The 14590-nt window shown below is 45.0% G+C and overlaps 1 protein-coding gene across 1 annotated transcript; it reads left to right on the top strand.

Annotated features, from left to right (window-relative positions):
• Positions 1-303: 303 nt before the first annotated feature.
• On the top strand, positions 304-14445 carry dhrs1 (dehydrogenase/reductase (SDR family) member 1). Its single transcript, XM_037681537.1, has 9 exons — positions 304-410; positions 935-1083; positions 1254-1397; positions 1538-1617; positions 3225-3357; positions 3435-3569; positions 3650-3719; positions 12235-12315; positions 13715-14445. The coding sequence occupies exons 2-9, from the start codon at positions 940-942 to the stop codon at positions 13849-13851; spliced, it is 924 nt and encodes a 307-aa protein (XP_037537465.1). The 5' UTR covers positions 304-410; positions 935-939; the 3' UTR covers positions 13852-14445.
• The last annotated feature ends 145 nt before the right edge of the window (positions 14446-14590 follow it).

Raw genomic sequence — 14590 nt, 5'->3', positions numbered from 1 at the left:
TTCAGTCAATTAAATCCAAAATCATCTTGGTTCCCTTCACTTTCTGTATAATCAGGTAGCCAAGACGCGAGTCAACTTTCAGTTAGTCATCTAGTTTAAAGTAGACTCTTGTTTAAAACTCGGTATGATGATTTTAAAAGTTTAATTACCACTAGGCATATAAACAAAACAGGAAACTTGGAAACGCGATCTTCAACAAGATCTCGCGATAGCATCGTAAATGCGCTACATATTCCAACTCTCGCGATACTTCAAAAACCACGGGAACATTGTGGAGTTTGTTCACTCCTGCGAAGTGCTGGTGGCGTCAGTAGCAACACGCGACTGTGCGTGAACACATCTCCAGCTCTTTACGAAGATTACTAATCTGGGACTAGACAAACCAGATCCGGTGCGCTCTCTGCTGTAAGGTAAATTACTGTTTCAACTGTTTCATGCTAACGGAGCAACAAAATTAAAATCCAAACCTGTTGTTTTACTTTTTAGGAAAAGTCTAATATGTGGATCAGTTTATTATACATCAATCTAATTTTAAAACTCACTCCGACTTTATTACATTCAGCAGTAATGTGTTGTAGGTAGATTTAGTCCTCAACTCTGATATATATATATATATATATATATATATATATATATATATATATATATATATATATATAAAGCAGTAAATTGCCATCTCTTTTTAAAATCATGCTGACTAATGGTGAGTGAACTCAAAGTGGTTTTCCTCAGTAAAATGTCCGCCCTGCAGACCTATAGTGAACTTTGACTTGTCAGTGTCAACAGAGCGATGGCATTTTTGCAAAGATTTATACTTGTTTATCAAGTCTAGTGTTTCAGCTTCATTAATCTTTAACACTTCTCTCATATCTTAAGCCGTTCCAAGGACTCTGGGCTGAAAGTCTGCTGTCTGTGGTGTTCTTTCCAACCTCAGGGAAGATGTCCCTGTCTGGCTGGGTGTGTGTGGTCACAGGTGCCTCCAGGGGCATCGGGAAGGGCATTGCTCTGCAGCTGTCTGAGGCAGGAGCTACTGTGTACATCACAGGACGCCAGGAGAAGACCCTCGTGCAAACTGCTGCACAGGTAAAAACTGAAGGAAAGGGACATTTAGAAAGCTAAATAATTACAGACATGGGATCAGTTTGGTTAGATGCGTTGCTACAAAGACAAATTGGTGCCTATATTTAGTTTTTGTTTCTGACAACACGGCAGAGGTTCCAGTTCTGTCCTGGTCCTGTCCTGTCTCAACACAGGTGAATGAAAGAGGTGGGAAGTGTGTGCCGGTTGTCTGCGATTCCACAAAAGACAGCGATATCGAAGCGTTCTTTGAAAGGATCAAACGGGAAGAGAAGGGCAGACTGGACATCCTGGTCAACAACGCCTACGCAGGAGTACATGTAAGTGTTGACACAACACTCACAGGTGAACCCAACTCCATGCAACATTGGCTTTGATGTGGAAGAGTTTGTTATAGTCCACTTAAATGAAAGAAAACGACCGTCCGCTGTGGTGCTGAGCTCAGTTCGTGTCATTCCAGGACATCTTCGACAATACGGATAAGAAGTTCTGGGAAACTGATCCATCTATTTGGGATTCCATCAACAACACAGGCCTTCGGTACGCTTGGATTTTTAATCAGCAATGCTGTAATAAATCCACAAAGACTTTATTGTGTCAGGCCATACGTACGTATATATGTGTGTGTGTGTGTGTGTTTGTGTGTGTGTGTGTGTGTGTGTGTGTGAGAGAGAGAGAGAGAGAGAACTGACCAACACATCTTTTAAAGAAACTATGATTTGTAGTTTTTATGTTGCTTAAAAGTTTAGTTTCCTTGAATGACATGACTGGGGTGGCCAAACATTAATCTATGGGGGCCAAGGCCACCATTGGCCACCCTCTGGCTCCTCCATTACTCTTGGAGGTGGATAAAATGTCACTCTCCAGGATCCGTCACTCTGTTCTTCTTCACACTGTAACTTCTACCCACTTGAATGTTTTGCATTAAAAACATTAAGGTTTACCATATTTATATTCTCTGTTCAATTCCAGTCCAGAAAAACACTCTTCTCCAAAACTACAAACATTCAGTACAGTAGTCTCTCATTTATCACGGAACCTAACCCCCGGCGAAGTAGCGACGTTATATTTATTTTATTTTAGTATGTGTATATATAGTTTAAGGCTTTAGAAACCCTTCCCACACTCTTGCAATGTTCTAAACTTTTAAACTCTACATCATGTTAACAACATACATATAGTACTTTATATGTAGCTACTAAATTTTACCCACCAGGCTCTGCAGAACAGCAGCAGCTCTCTTCCGGTCCGACTCTGTTCTGGTCCGACTCGTTTCTTTTCTGTAAACCTACCCTGCAGCAACAAAGTCCACAGTCACTCTTCTAAACTCTTAAACCTACTAACTTAACAACATGCTTATATGTAGCTACTAACTTTACTTACCAGGGTGTCCCCGGAGCTCTCGGGTTCACCGCTGAGTCTGGAGGTCCAGGTCTGGTCCAGTTCATTGCAGCTCTTGAGCATCAAAGCGCATTGGGGAGGGCAGACATTCTGTTGGCTGACGTGGGACTGAAGGTGGTCGAATTGAGTCCAAGTCTGGATGAAAAAGTACTGATGGGCTACGAAAACGGCTCCGGACCTTCGGCGTGCGTCTGCACTTAGAAGTCCTTGTGGGCCGGCTACCAGCTCTCATGAGTCACCAATGGGTCTGGAGGTCTGGTTCTGATCCAGTTCGGTCGGTTCAATGTGGCTTCTCTGCATCTGCTGGACACCGATCAGATCAAAACTTTACCTCTAATTTTTCAGCAGAAGGAAACGGGGCTTCTGGGCAGAGCCCTGTTGCCTTCTGGGAAATGTGGTGATTATGAGCGGGAATACTGTGGAGGCTTCCAGAAAGAAATATCCAGTACTGTCCCAATCACCTGAGTAATATTAAAGTTGACAATCGTGTCCTGTACCAATTTTTTTTATACAATATTATGAACTGTACATCAACAAACCGGGTTAGAGCGAGTCTGTGAAAGCCAACCGTTAAGTAGCGAGGGACTACTGTTTTCAAATCGCTCACAGACGGGGGACGTTTGAGTACTGCTTGTTGTTTTGGATTCGGCTCTTAAGATAATCTAATGCGAGTTAAACTAAGTGATGTGAAAAACACAAGTTATTTCTTTAACTTGCTTAACAAACATGTTTTTCTCTTCTGGTAGAGGTCACTACTTTTTCTCTGTTTATGGCGCTCGGCTGATGGTGGCTCAAGGTCACGGTTTGATCGTGACCATTTCCTCTCTTGGTGGGCTCCGATACATCTTCAACGTAGCTTATGGGGTTGGGAAAGCTGCGGTAAGTTGCTCGCCTAATCTCTAATTTGATCTTTCCCTCATAATTACGGACCTGTTCTTGTTGTGGTCTGTTTCCAGTGCGACAGGCTGGCAGCTGACATGGCCGTTGAGCTGAAAAGTAGGGGCGTTGCTTCAGTCAGCCTGTGGCCGGGAGCCGTTCAAACTGAGTTAATATCTCAGCTCATCTTGGAGAAAGATGGTGTGAATCCCCAGGTAGACGTGTTTTAAAAACATCTCCATCTACTGGGTAGAATGGCTACTAAAGTTGTACCTCTGGGTTTGTCTCTCTGCAGGTCAAAGATTTATTTTCTATTGGAGAAACCACAGAACTCAGTGGGAGGTGCATTGTCAACTTAGCAAAAGGTTTGAACAGGCTGTTGCATCATTTACTCCTGGAAAACCCTTTAACTTTATGACAGTTTGTGTTCCTTAGGGGAAAATCAACTTTTATATATGTTTTCTACAATAAGCTAGTCAGTCTTTTAGAGCTATTTCATCTGAAATAAACATATCAAATTTAAATTACTTTTATTGAATTTTAACTTTTTAAGGGTCTTTTGTTTAAAATAATCTCCACATTTCAGGTTTTTAAAAAAATCAACAAATATTTATTTTATGGCAATATTTGAATTATATATACACTGCCTGGCCCCCAAAAAAAGCCACCACCTGGATTTAACTAAGCAAATAGGTACGAGCCTCCTGTTGGATCATTACTGCATGGGCAATTATCTTTCAGCGCAACAAGTTATTTAACCTCAACTGGTGCAACGAGTTGCTTCTCATTTCTTAAACAACCACGTGGAAAGACACATTGCGTGGTCGGGGAAAATATGTCAGTCTGTTTGATAAGGGTTGAATCATTGGCATGCATCAAGCAGAGACAACGTCTAAGGAGATTGTAGAAACTACTAAAATTGGGTTAAGAACTGTCCAACGCATTATTAAAAACTGGAAGGATAGTGGGGACCCATCATCTTCGAGGAAGAAATGTGGCGGAAAAAAAATCCTGAATGACCATGATCAGCGATCACTTAAACGTTTGGTAAAATCAAATAGAAGAAAAACAACAGGAGCACTCAGGGCTATGTTTAATAGTGAAAGTAAGAGCATTTCCACACGCACAATATGAAGGGAACTCAAGGGACTGGGACTGAACAGCCTTAAGAAAACTACTAATCAGTGAAGCTAACCGGAAAAAAGGCTTCAGTTTGCTAGGGAGCATAAAGATTGGACTCTGGAGCAATGGAAGAAGGTCATGTGGTCTGATGAGTCCAGATTTACCCTGTTCCAGAGTGATGGGCGCATCAGGGTAAGAAGAGAGGCAGGTGAAGTGATGCACCCATCATGCCTAGAGCCAAGTCATCAATGCAAGATCTTAGTGAAAAATTAATGCAACACTGGATGGAAATGGAAATGTATATGTGTGTGTGTGTGCACTGTATACATGCATATACACTGTATATTTGCATTTTCCTCCTTAGTACACCCAAAGTGATTTCTTTCAAAATTCCGGTCCAGAGTTTTGTGAAGACCCTCCGGCCCATCGGACCCTTCAGATCTGGTAGAGGCCAATGAGACCAATTGTTTTCAGTCCAACCTACACATGTCACTCAAAGGCTGAACATGGAGGGGTTTTTTTTAATCATTTTTTTTTTCATTTTTAAATAAAATAATATTTTAAAACTCTACCCTTGGTAAGAAGGATAGTTTCTAAATAGTTTTTTTGCTTGTACTGATCCAGATATACACTAGTTAGCTGCAGGAGCATGTTGCACCTGCTGATGACCCCCTGCTTTCAGGGAAGCTGCAGTCAGACGTGGAGCATCCGATTCTGCAGTCTGCATGCAAAACAGCTTTTTCAAACTAATGTTTACTTGTGTACATTACAAGTGAGTTTTAGCTTTTTACACCCAGACTAAAACAATTTTGTGGGAGGAGAGGTGAAACTCTGCAGCTGTTTCAAGAGTGAGAAACGTTGGTTACGTACTGTAACCCCAGATTCTATGAGTATAGGCGTAGCCCTTTAAGGCTGTCGCCAATGGGTTTTATCCCGTCATGCAAAGCATCGCACTGAAAAAATTTAGTTCACGCCCACCTGTTGTGTGGGCCCCACCCGGTCCGTATAAATTACGTTAAGAGCGGGTAATCGGCTCCCAAATAGCTTTTTCTTCAGCCATTTAGGAGCCAGTGAGGCCCGACGCTTAAAGGGCTACGCCTATACTCATAGAATCTGGGGTTACAGTACGTAACCAACGTTCTATTTTGTATAAGCTTCGCCCTTTAAGAGCTGTCGCTTAGTTGGTTAAGGGCAAAGCAGATGTAGTCCTTGCCTCACTGGGTCCATTCAAACACCATACGAAGCAGCAGCTTGCCCAAAAACGTCTTGTCACTCAGCTCTCCATGTGTGTAATTACACGTTGCGTAATTGTGCGTACCATGCACAGACGCGTGCTGTGTAGCTATGCGTTCTGAGTGCATGAACGCCCCGGAAAAGCTTTCAACAGGAAAAGGAAGATGCTGAAAAAAGGCTGTGAACCAAACAGATTCACGGCTGATCAATATGAACAGATTAATAATAACAAGTGAACTGATTATTAATCAAATAAACTGATTGGTAACAATAGTCATGAACTGATTAGTGACAATAGAACAAGAACAACAGTCACAACTTGTGACTGATAACAACATCACACACTGTAAATGCATGCAGACAGATGTGAGCTTAAACAGAGTTCCATGAAACAACAATATTCATTCTGTTAAAACACTAAGGACAGAATGTGTCATGGAACGAGCCGTTACATCACGTAGATAAAAGCGAATGAATGAGCAGGGTGTTGACCACGTGGCCGCAGTGCAAATATCCTGCATTGTCATAATATTATACAAAGCAGTCGAAGATGCGATACCTCTGGCCGAGTGCGCCCTGAGGTTATCAGGAGGCTCTAAATTTGATGCTCTGTAGGCTTCAGAAATGGCCTCACACAGCCAGTGTGACAAGCGCTGGGTGGATAACAGGCGACCTGCAGATGCATCTCTATAATGCACAAACAAATGTTGAATCTCACGCATTGCGGCCGTGCGTGCTATGTAGCACATCAACGCCCGCACAGGATAGAGAAGATGGAAAGATGCTTCTTCTTCTGATTTGTGGGGGGAGGGGAAAAAACCCTCCAGCGATATCGCTCTTGATTTAAAAGAGCTCGTGATGTTTTTAGGCATGAACGCTGGGTTAGGTCTCAGATCAGCTGAGCTGTCATCAGCCTGAATTCTGAGACATGACGGAGCGACAGAGAGGGCAGATACATCACTCACCCTCTTAGCGGATGTTAAAGCCAGCAGCAGGGCTGTTTTAAGAGACAAGAATTTAATTGGAACCTGATTCAGTGGCTCAAATGGAGCTTTGATCAGGGCTCGCAGAACCAACGTTAAATCCCACTGTGGAGCAAGTAGGCGTGAAACAGGCCTGCGTCCCTGTACACCTTTTAAAAAACGCTTCATCAGCGGATGATTAAAAGCTGTTCTGTCCCCGAAACCTTCGTGACAGGAAGAGGTGGCTGCAGCGTACGTTTTAATCATGCTGAATGCCAGATTTCTGTCCATCAGTTGCTGCAGACAGGACAGCACGCTACCTAGTGGACACGAGGTGGTCTCTACACCTTCCTCCGTAAACCAGCACTGAAAAGCTGTCCACTTTGATGTGTACAGCGCTGTGGTGGATGCAGCACGTGAATCCTAGATTGTGCGCACTACATCTTGTATTATGAAATTCTTTATCAAAAGGGCTCGTTGAACGGTCGGCACAGATTATTCAGACAAATAGGGAAAAATAAACAGAAGCTGTCAACTGCTAGGATAAATTAGTGTCCTTTATTATCCTGCCACAGAGAACAGCCAAGCAAAAAACATGTACACTCTTAACACACAGATTGATATGAAATAACTTCTCACCGTGACACTGGCCGGGAAGTCGTTTTCGACCCAGGTAAAAAGAATCACATCAAAATGGCGCATGGCATCAGCGCGCGGCTGATCCACACCGGACTCCCAACTCTCTGTTGTCTGATACATTTCTTATAAAGGCTTCCCTGATCGCGTGAGAGCAGATCAAAGCAAGTTTTGATGATTGCCAGGAGAACAGATTTAATTAAATCTGTTTTTCCTTCATCAAAGTAGTCTGTGCAACAGAGCGATGGTTTCATAAACATGTCCTTCAAAACCTGGGTCACTGTAACCTTAAGATTGGGCCCCAATCTTCTGGCTAGAGCATCCCCAGAGAACTTTAATTACTTCAAAACACATCTGCAGCACAGGAATGACTGAATAAGCAGATAAGCTGCATCAAAAGTGAGTATAAGTGTGTTTAAATAAGTGTAATATAGGTCTAGATTGACATAAAAGCATTAAAATAATAATTTCTATATCACATCTTGAGAGAGACCCATCCTCTCTAAGCGGATCCGCTCAGCGGCCAGACCCAAAGGTGCTGGCCTATTTCTGGGTAACTCCTGATCGCTCCTCCCACCTGAAGGAGAGCATCCTCCCTCCACGACAGTTTCCACAGGTGCCCCGATAACAGGTGTTGTAGAACTGGGACTGGGGCGTTCACGTGCTCGGGATCCACCAGGAGAGCTGTCAGTCCCTCCTCCTGAACTCTGTTCAGAAACCGTGATATCAGAGGGAGTGGGAGACGTGCGTAAAGAAGCATTTTGGGCCATAGGCTGTGAGCAAACGCGTCCACCCCTAGCAGTGGTTCATCCCGCGGGCTCAGTGAGAACCATAGTTGAAACTGAGCGTTCTCTCGTGTTGCAAACAGGTCCACAGCCGCTTTGCTAAATTTCTGCCAAGTCTGAGCCATCAGCTTTGGATGGAGGGTCCAGTCCCCGTGACGCGGACCGTCCCTGGACATCACATCCGCCCCCTGTTCAGAACACCGGGGATGTACACTGCTCTGATGGAGAGCAGATTTTGGTGTGCCCAACACAGCAACTGTCTCACAATGTGTAACATTTGGGCTGAGCGCGCACCCTCCCTTGCCGGTTATGTATGCAGCAGTCACTTGCTATCTGTGTGAGTCAACACATGATGATTCCGCAGCACAGAGGCAAAGTGTTGAATCACATTCAGAAACCCCTGACACTCTAAAAACATTTATGAGTTGCTGTGTGGGGTGGCCACAGCGCCCCCACAGCTCGAGAAATGTATGTGCCTCTGTGAAGTCTGAGACGTGTGATGTAAGTCTGCTGATGGAAACAGCTGTTATCACTCTGCTGGTTTCACGTGAGTTGCACTGCTGCCACCTGTCTGGAAAAGTGGGTCAGCATTAACAGATGTCCAGATAAAGCAGAATTCTCCTCCCTGCTCTGTGTGGCGGCTGCAGAGCGACTAGACGCATTTTAAATGGAAATGTTGTCTTACAGTTCAAAATTGACAAATCTAATATGAATCAAATCCTTCCGGTCCGTTTGGGACCAGGAAGTGACGAGAGTGGAACCCTGTGTTTTTCTCTCCTTCTGGGACCCTGGAAACTACATTTTAATCAGAATTTCCTGAGCTTCTGCGAGGGGGAACGAGATCTGTTCTAGAGATGACAGAAAACTTCTCTAGAGTTCTTCCGAAAGGGGGTTTGAGCAGTGCTGCAGCGTGAATCCCCTGCTGATAAATGGTTCATCCATCTATCTGGAGTGCACACTCGTTGCCACTCTGCGTAATGTTTGGGAAGCGGGCACGAGTTTATGCTGCGTCACGTTATTTACGGATGCCAATCACCGCCGTCATGTGTGTCTCACTCAGGCTGCGGGCTTATATCCGTGCTGTTGTGAGCTGGCGTGCGTTGAGGGAAGGTGCGCGCTCCCCAAGCATGCGGAACTGGTTTAGGACTGTCGCGGGTGCGCGGCTTTCCTCTGCCGTGCACAGGCTGTGGGCTCACATCCATGCTGATGTGAGCTGAGGGAAGGTGCGCGCGCCCCGAGCATGCAGAACCGGTTAAGGACTGCAGCGGGTGTGCGGCGTTCCTATGCCGCGCACAGGCTGCGGGCTCACATCCATGCTGATGTGAGCTGGCGTGCGCTGAGGGAAGGTGGGAAGGTCGGGAACCCTGGAAATTACCTCTTTTACCAGAAGTTCCTGGACTTCTGCGTTAGGGATGAGACCTGGTCTGGGGATGACAGAACCGTCTCTAAAACTCCTCCGAACAGAGGGGGTTGAGCTGCAAATTGTAGCATATAACCCCTGTTGATCAGCCTGCTCATCCATCTGTCTAGAGAGCACGTCAGATGCCACTCCGCGTAACATTCGTGGAGTGGGCGCGCGTTTATGTGGTGTGTCTATGTTTCTTACGGACGTCAGCCAGTTTACAGCCTCGACCGCCGTTTTGCATCGCGGAAGTGTGTTCCGCGTGACCCAAGGCGAGGCTTTCTTGAAAGGGCTCTGAGTGCACTTCTGTGCCACGCTCAGGCTGCAGGTTCACATTCATGTCGATGTGAACCGGCGTGTGTTGAGGAGAGGTGTGCGCTCCTTCATCAACGCGGTGCTGTTGATGGGTGAAACCTGCCGGAGCCGTGAGAGCGTGCGTTTGACTCCGCTGTGGTGAGAAGCGTGCAGCTTCTGCTGAGAGCGAGATTTCCCACTGGACTCGTTCTGCGGTCTCACATTCATGCTGATGCGAGCCGGCGTGTGCTGGGGAGAGGTGTGCGCGCCTTCAACAATGCAGCGCCGTTTGGGTGAAGGCTGCCGGCGTCGCGGGAGTGCACCTTTGACACTGCTGCGGTGAAAAGCGTGCAATTCGGGCTGAGAGCGAGTTATCCCACTGGACTCGTTCTGCGGACCACATTCACTTTCGACTGCTGTGTCATGCGAGCGTCTCGTGTTTATCTTTGAGCTGTGGTGATTTTGAAAAACCTGTTTTAAGGACACCGGCTCGTTTGTGTGGAGGATGTGTGAGGAGAAGCCGCTGTGAGATCATTCGAACTGACAGACCGGCTGTATCAGACACTTTAATCTTTGAATGATGTTCGTGTTTTATTTCAAAACTCCTGTCATCATTGCACACACACATCCCCCACAAGGAGTAATTCCTGAATCTTCTCCCCAGTGAGCCCTGCGGTTTGTTGTCCCAGGGCATCACCTGTTGGCGATCTCTGGGAAACGCTGAACTGCCGGTTGCCGGGATGAGAAGGGCTGTTCTTTGATGGGCAGGGCTGGCGGCGGAGCGGGAGGATGCTGCTGCAGCTGTGGAACATCTCTGTTTGCTGCCTTTAGCCACGACGAGCCTTCCAGTGGGCCGGGGGCCGGGATGAGGCGTGCGGCTTGGCCAGATGGCGCACAGTCTCCAACACCTCCTCCGGCTTTTTCGATTTCTCGAGCATGTCCTTGAAAATTGGCTCCGAACAGCACGTCCGCTTCTCCGACAGGGAGGGGGGACAACAGACGAGGCACACGGGTTGAGGATGACGTCAGACGCCCTGCAGAGGGAGCTCTTGTCTCCTCAGGCAGGTCTGTCCCTCTGGCCTCTGAGAAGCTGTACGTGCACTCGCTCAGCCCCCTCGTTCCGACACTACGCTCTCCAGGAGGGAGTGAGTAGTGGGGGCTGCTGCTGACGTCGCCTGTCCCGGAGGAACCATCCGATTTGCTCCGAGAGTCGGCGATAAAAGGAAAACTAAAAGATGGCGTCGTCCAGCGTGTAGTGACCTGCCACTGAGAAATATTCCTTGGCGCTTACCTTGAAACAAGACTGCTCATCTGCTTCTCCTCGGGGAGGAGAACTCACTGGAACGGCAGGAGATTGGCGTGGCGGGACCACAGGCAGCCTTAACAAAGGTTGTGCTGGTCAAGCTGGACAACTTCCCTTCTTTGTTCTTCTGACAGTGCTATTAGCTTGCTGAAGAAAAATGTGAGCTGATTACCCGCTCTTAACGTAATTTATACGGACCAGATGGGGCCCACACAACAGGTGGGCGTGGACTAAATTTTTTCAGTGCGATGCTTTGCATGACGGGATAAAACCCACTAGCGACAGCCTTAAAGGGCGAAGCCTATACGAAATAGAACTCTGAGCAGCACCCAGTGAGCTAATATAAAAATCTAAAGTACAGAGGTAGAGGTAAAAAGAAAAATGTTGGAGAAATTCTCTCGTTCACTACCGTTGTTTACTCAAAAGAACCACGCTCACAACTCGTTTAGGACAGGTTACACACATGAAGGCATACGATGAAGGAAATGAGCAGCAAACTGTGTCGTCTGCTGACTTTTATAACGTTAGCAGCTCAGTGGAGTTTAGTGTCGTTCAGTGGGCGTACTTGAAGCCAGCTGCACGTTTCACCACAACTCTTTGCACAAATACGGTTTACGGGCATCAGAGACGTCACGAGCAGGCCTTCAGTTCCAGATAAGTGTTTTTAGAGACAACCGAGCTGCTTGTTCTCAGGGCAGAGGGAAATATGTTCTCAGCCACAATAATAAAAATATTCATAACTTTTCTCTGACAAACAACCATCACTGAGAAGGATGCATTATTTAATGATCTGATAAAAAGTTGTTTTCAGTGTATTTTAATGTGAATGATTTCCCCTCAGGAACACCAGAGTGTGGTAAAGTTACTGTGAGGTTATGAGAGCAGTGGAAAAAAACTCTTGACACAATTTTTAAAAATAGTTGGATTTTAGGCTTTGTCAGAATAAAATGTGCTTATGACGGCACCAAAACAAATTAATAAATAAAAACATGGACAAAATAAATATGTGGCTGATTTTTTTTCTTCCCCCCACAAAGTCTTCCGAGGGTGAAACCTCAGCTCCAGTCATTGATAATTGTTTTAGGAAGAAGTCCTAATTTAAAAACGTAAAAGATTTTTTCAACTTCTGTTTCTTCCTGAAAGATAAAAGACTGATGGACCTCAGCGGGAAGGTGCTCATGACATGTGACCTGGCCAGGCGCTACGGATTTAACGACGTTGATGGTGAATATGTGTTTCCTTTTCACATTAAAATTAAAAGAATACTGTATACACAGATGGCCAAAACATTATGACCAATCAAACATTTAACAGGACTCCCTAAGAGAGAATATATGTTCATGCAAAGTACATGCATGTGTTTGGTTAGAGGTAGACCTTATGGGCCTTGTGGATTTTGTGGTGGGTCTTTAAAGAGATAGTCTGGCCGTTTTTGAAGTGATGGTTTACGTCATCCTCCAGGCTAAAGGCTAGCTAAACTACATTCTGTTTCAGGATGTTTTTCAGGCTTATAAAATCCTCAAAAATGTCATAACTGTGTGAAACACAACGTTAACTCGTAATTTTGGACATTTTGATCAGGTGGACCAGTGCACTATCACACAAAAAAGGAGCCGTAACACAGAACGTCACTTCTAAAATGATCGCACAGGTTCAGGTTTAGGTTTATTTGTCAAATACAAAATCAACACACGGTCAACAATGTAGTGAAATGCTCAGGATGAGGAGAACCGTTTCAACTCGACACAATAATCAGCAACAACAAATACTAAAGCATGCAACAAAAATACAAAAACAAAGTGCCAAAAGTAAAAAAGAAAAACATCTACAGCAGCACGGTCCTGTTAGCAGAGTGCTTCTGCTGGCAGTGAGGTACTATCCCTGCATACTATCTAGGTACTAGGTACATATTATCCCTTTAAAGCAGGGTTTCTCAATGTTTTTGGGTTTGAGGACCTTACAGTGGAGAAAAATCTCCAGGGACTCCCTCATAAACCTCTTGATGAATAAAAATAATTTACTTTCATTTTAACTCCTAAATGTCATGGGGATTTATTTATTTTTGGTAAACGCATGTTGATTAGTTGGTAGAGCTGCTGCCTCTCAGCGAGAAGGTTGCCGGCTCAGATCCCAGTCCAGGGGTCTTTCTGGGTGGAGTTTGCATGTTCTCTCCGTGCATGCGTGGGTTTTCTCCAGGTACTCCAGTTTCCTCCCACAGATCAAAAACATGCATGTTAGGCTGATTGGTAACTCTAAATTGTCCCTAGGTGTGAGTGAGAGAGTGAATGGTTGTTTGTCTCTGTGTGTCCCTGTGATGGACTGGAGACCTGGACAGGGTGGCCCCCGCCTCTCACAAATTACTGGTTCATTGGTACTTGACATGTATTTATGGACTTTTTAAAATGATATGACATAACTAATAATTTCTTGTAATTTTCTTTTGTGTGTCCCTGGGGGTCCTGGGACCCCAGCTTGAGAACCTCTGCTTTAAGGATTAGGCTCATTTCCCACAGATCCATCCGATGTTTATCTGAGGAGTTTGTAGTTTGGTCATGGTGCTGCTGCTGATCAGTGCAGGTTTTAACTTGATCTGTACGAAGGTAAACTGTGAATCTGTTTCCAGGTCGTACCGTAACTGACTACACGTCCCTGAAGTTCCTCCTGACCCAGGTCCCGTACCTCTCCTGGCTGTCGGCGGTCGTCCCACCGTTCCTACGCCTTCCTCGCTTCATGCTCACTCTGGCAAACGGACGCTTCTAAACAGCTCCCACATCGTTCTCAAACCTCAGAATTATAATTTCTGTGTTTTAAGAACACCGCCATCATTAACTTCCGAAGAGCAACAGGAATTTACACATAACACTATATTTTTGTGACTCCGTGGTGAACACACGTTTACATTCTTCTTGGAGTATTTAATGGTCTATAAATCATTTGGTTGTGTTTTAAAGGTGAACATGAAGAAGGCTGTAAGAAAGCTTTTGTTTTTATAAAAGCACTACAATCAGCCGAAGAAGACTCAGAATGTGATTTTAACAAGTTTATATTATATTACTCTTTAATGTGTTGTATTTGTATAATAGTTGAGGTAGGAAGATGCTGTATTTGGAAGGGCAACGAACCTGTCGAATCCTATCAGTCACACTACCAGCAACCAGATTTGACAGAAAACTTTGAGGGTTCCCAAAACCCAGTAGAACATGTGTTTTAGCTTTCCGTGTTAGCCTTTTTAAAACTTTAGCTTTTGTTTTGTGGGCAGTCGCAGCAAATGCTGGAGTTGCATTATTCTTTGTGGCACCATCCTCCGTGTACCCAATCATATTATCATAGAATGCCAAAAAATGTGGCGTCGTTTACCACAGTTGTAATTTTATTTTCCACTACATTTTGTGCATGTGCCTTGTACTTACTTTGGCCCCTTTTGCAAAAAAATGTAAACGTCTTGAGTTTCTTACAGCCACTAACAGATATATGGCATTAAAAAACGAGTTAATTACTA

The sequence above is a fragment of the Nematolebias whitei genome, chromosome 9 (genome assembly GCF_014905685.2).
Source record: "Nematolebias whitei isolate Nwh7 chromosome 9, NemWhi1, whole genome shotgun sequence".
NCBI lineage: Eukaryota > Metazoa > Chordata > Actinopteri > Cyprinodontiformes > Rivulidae > Nematolebias > Nematolebias whitei.
The sequence above is the reverse complement of the archived record's forward strand: the minus strand, read 5'-3'. Positions and strand labels throughout refer to the sequence as shown.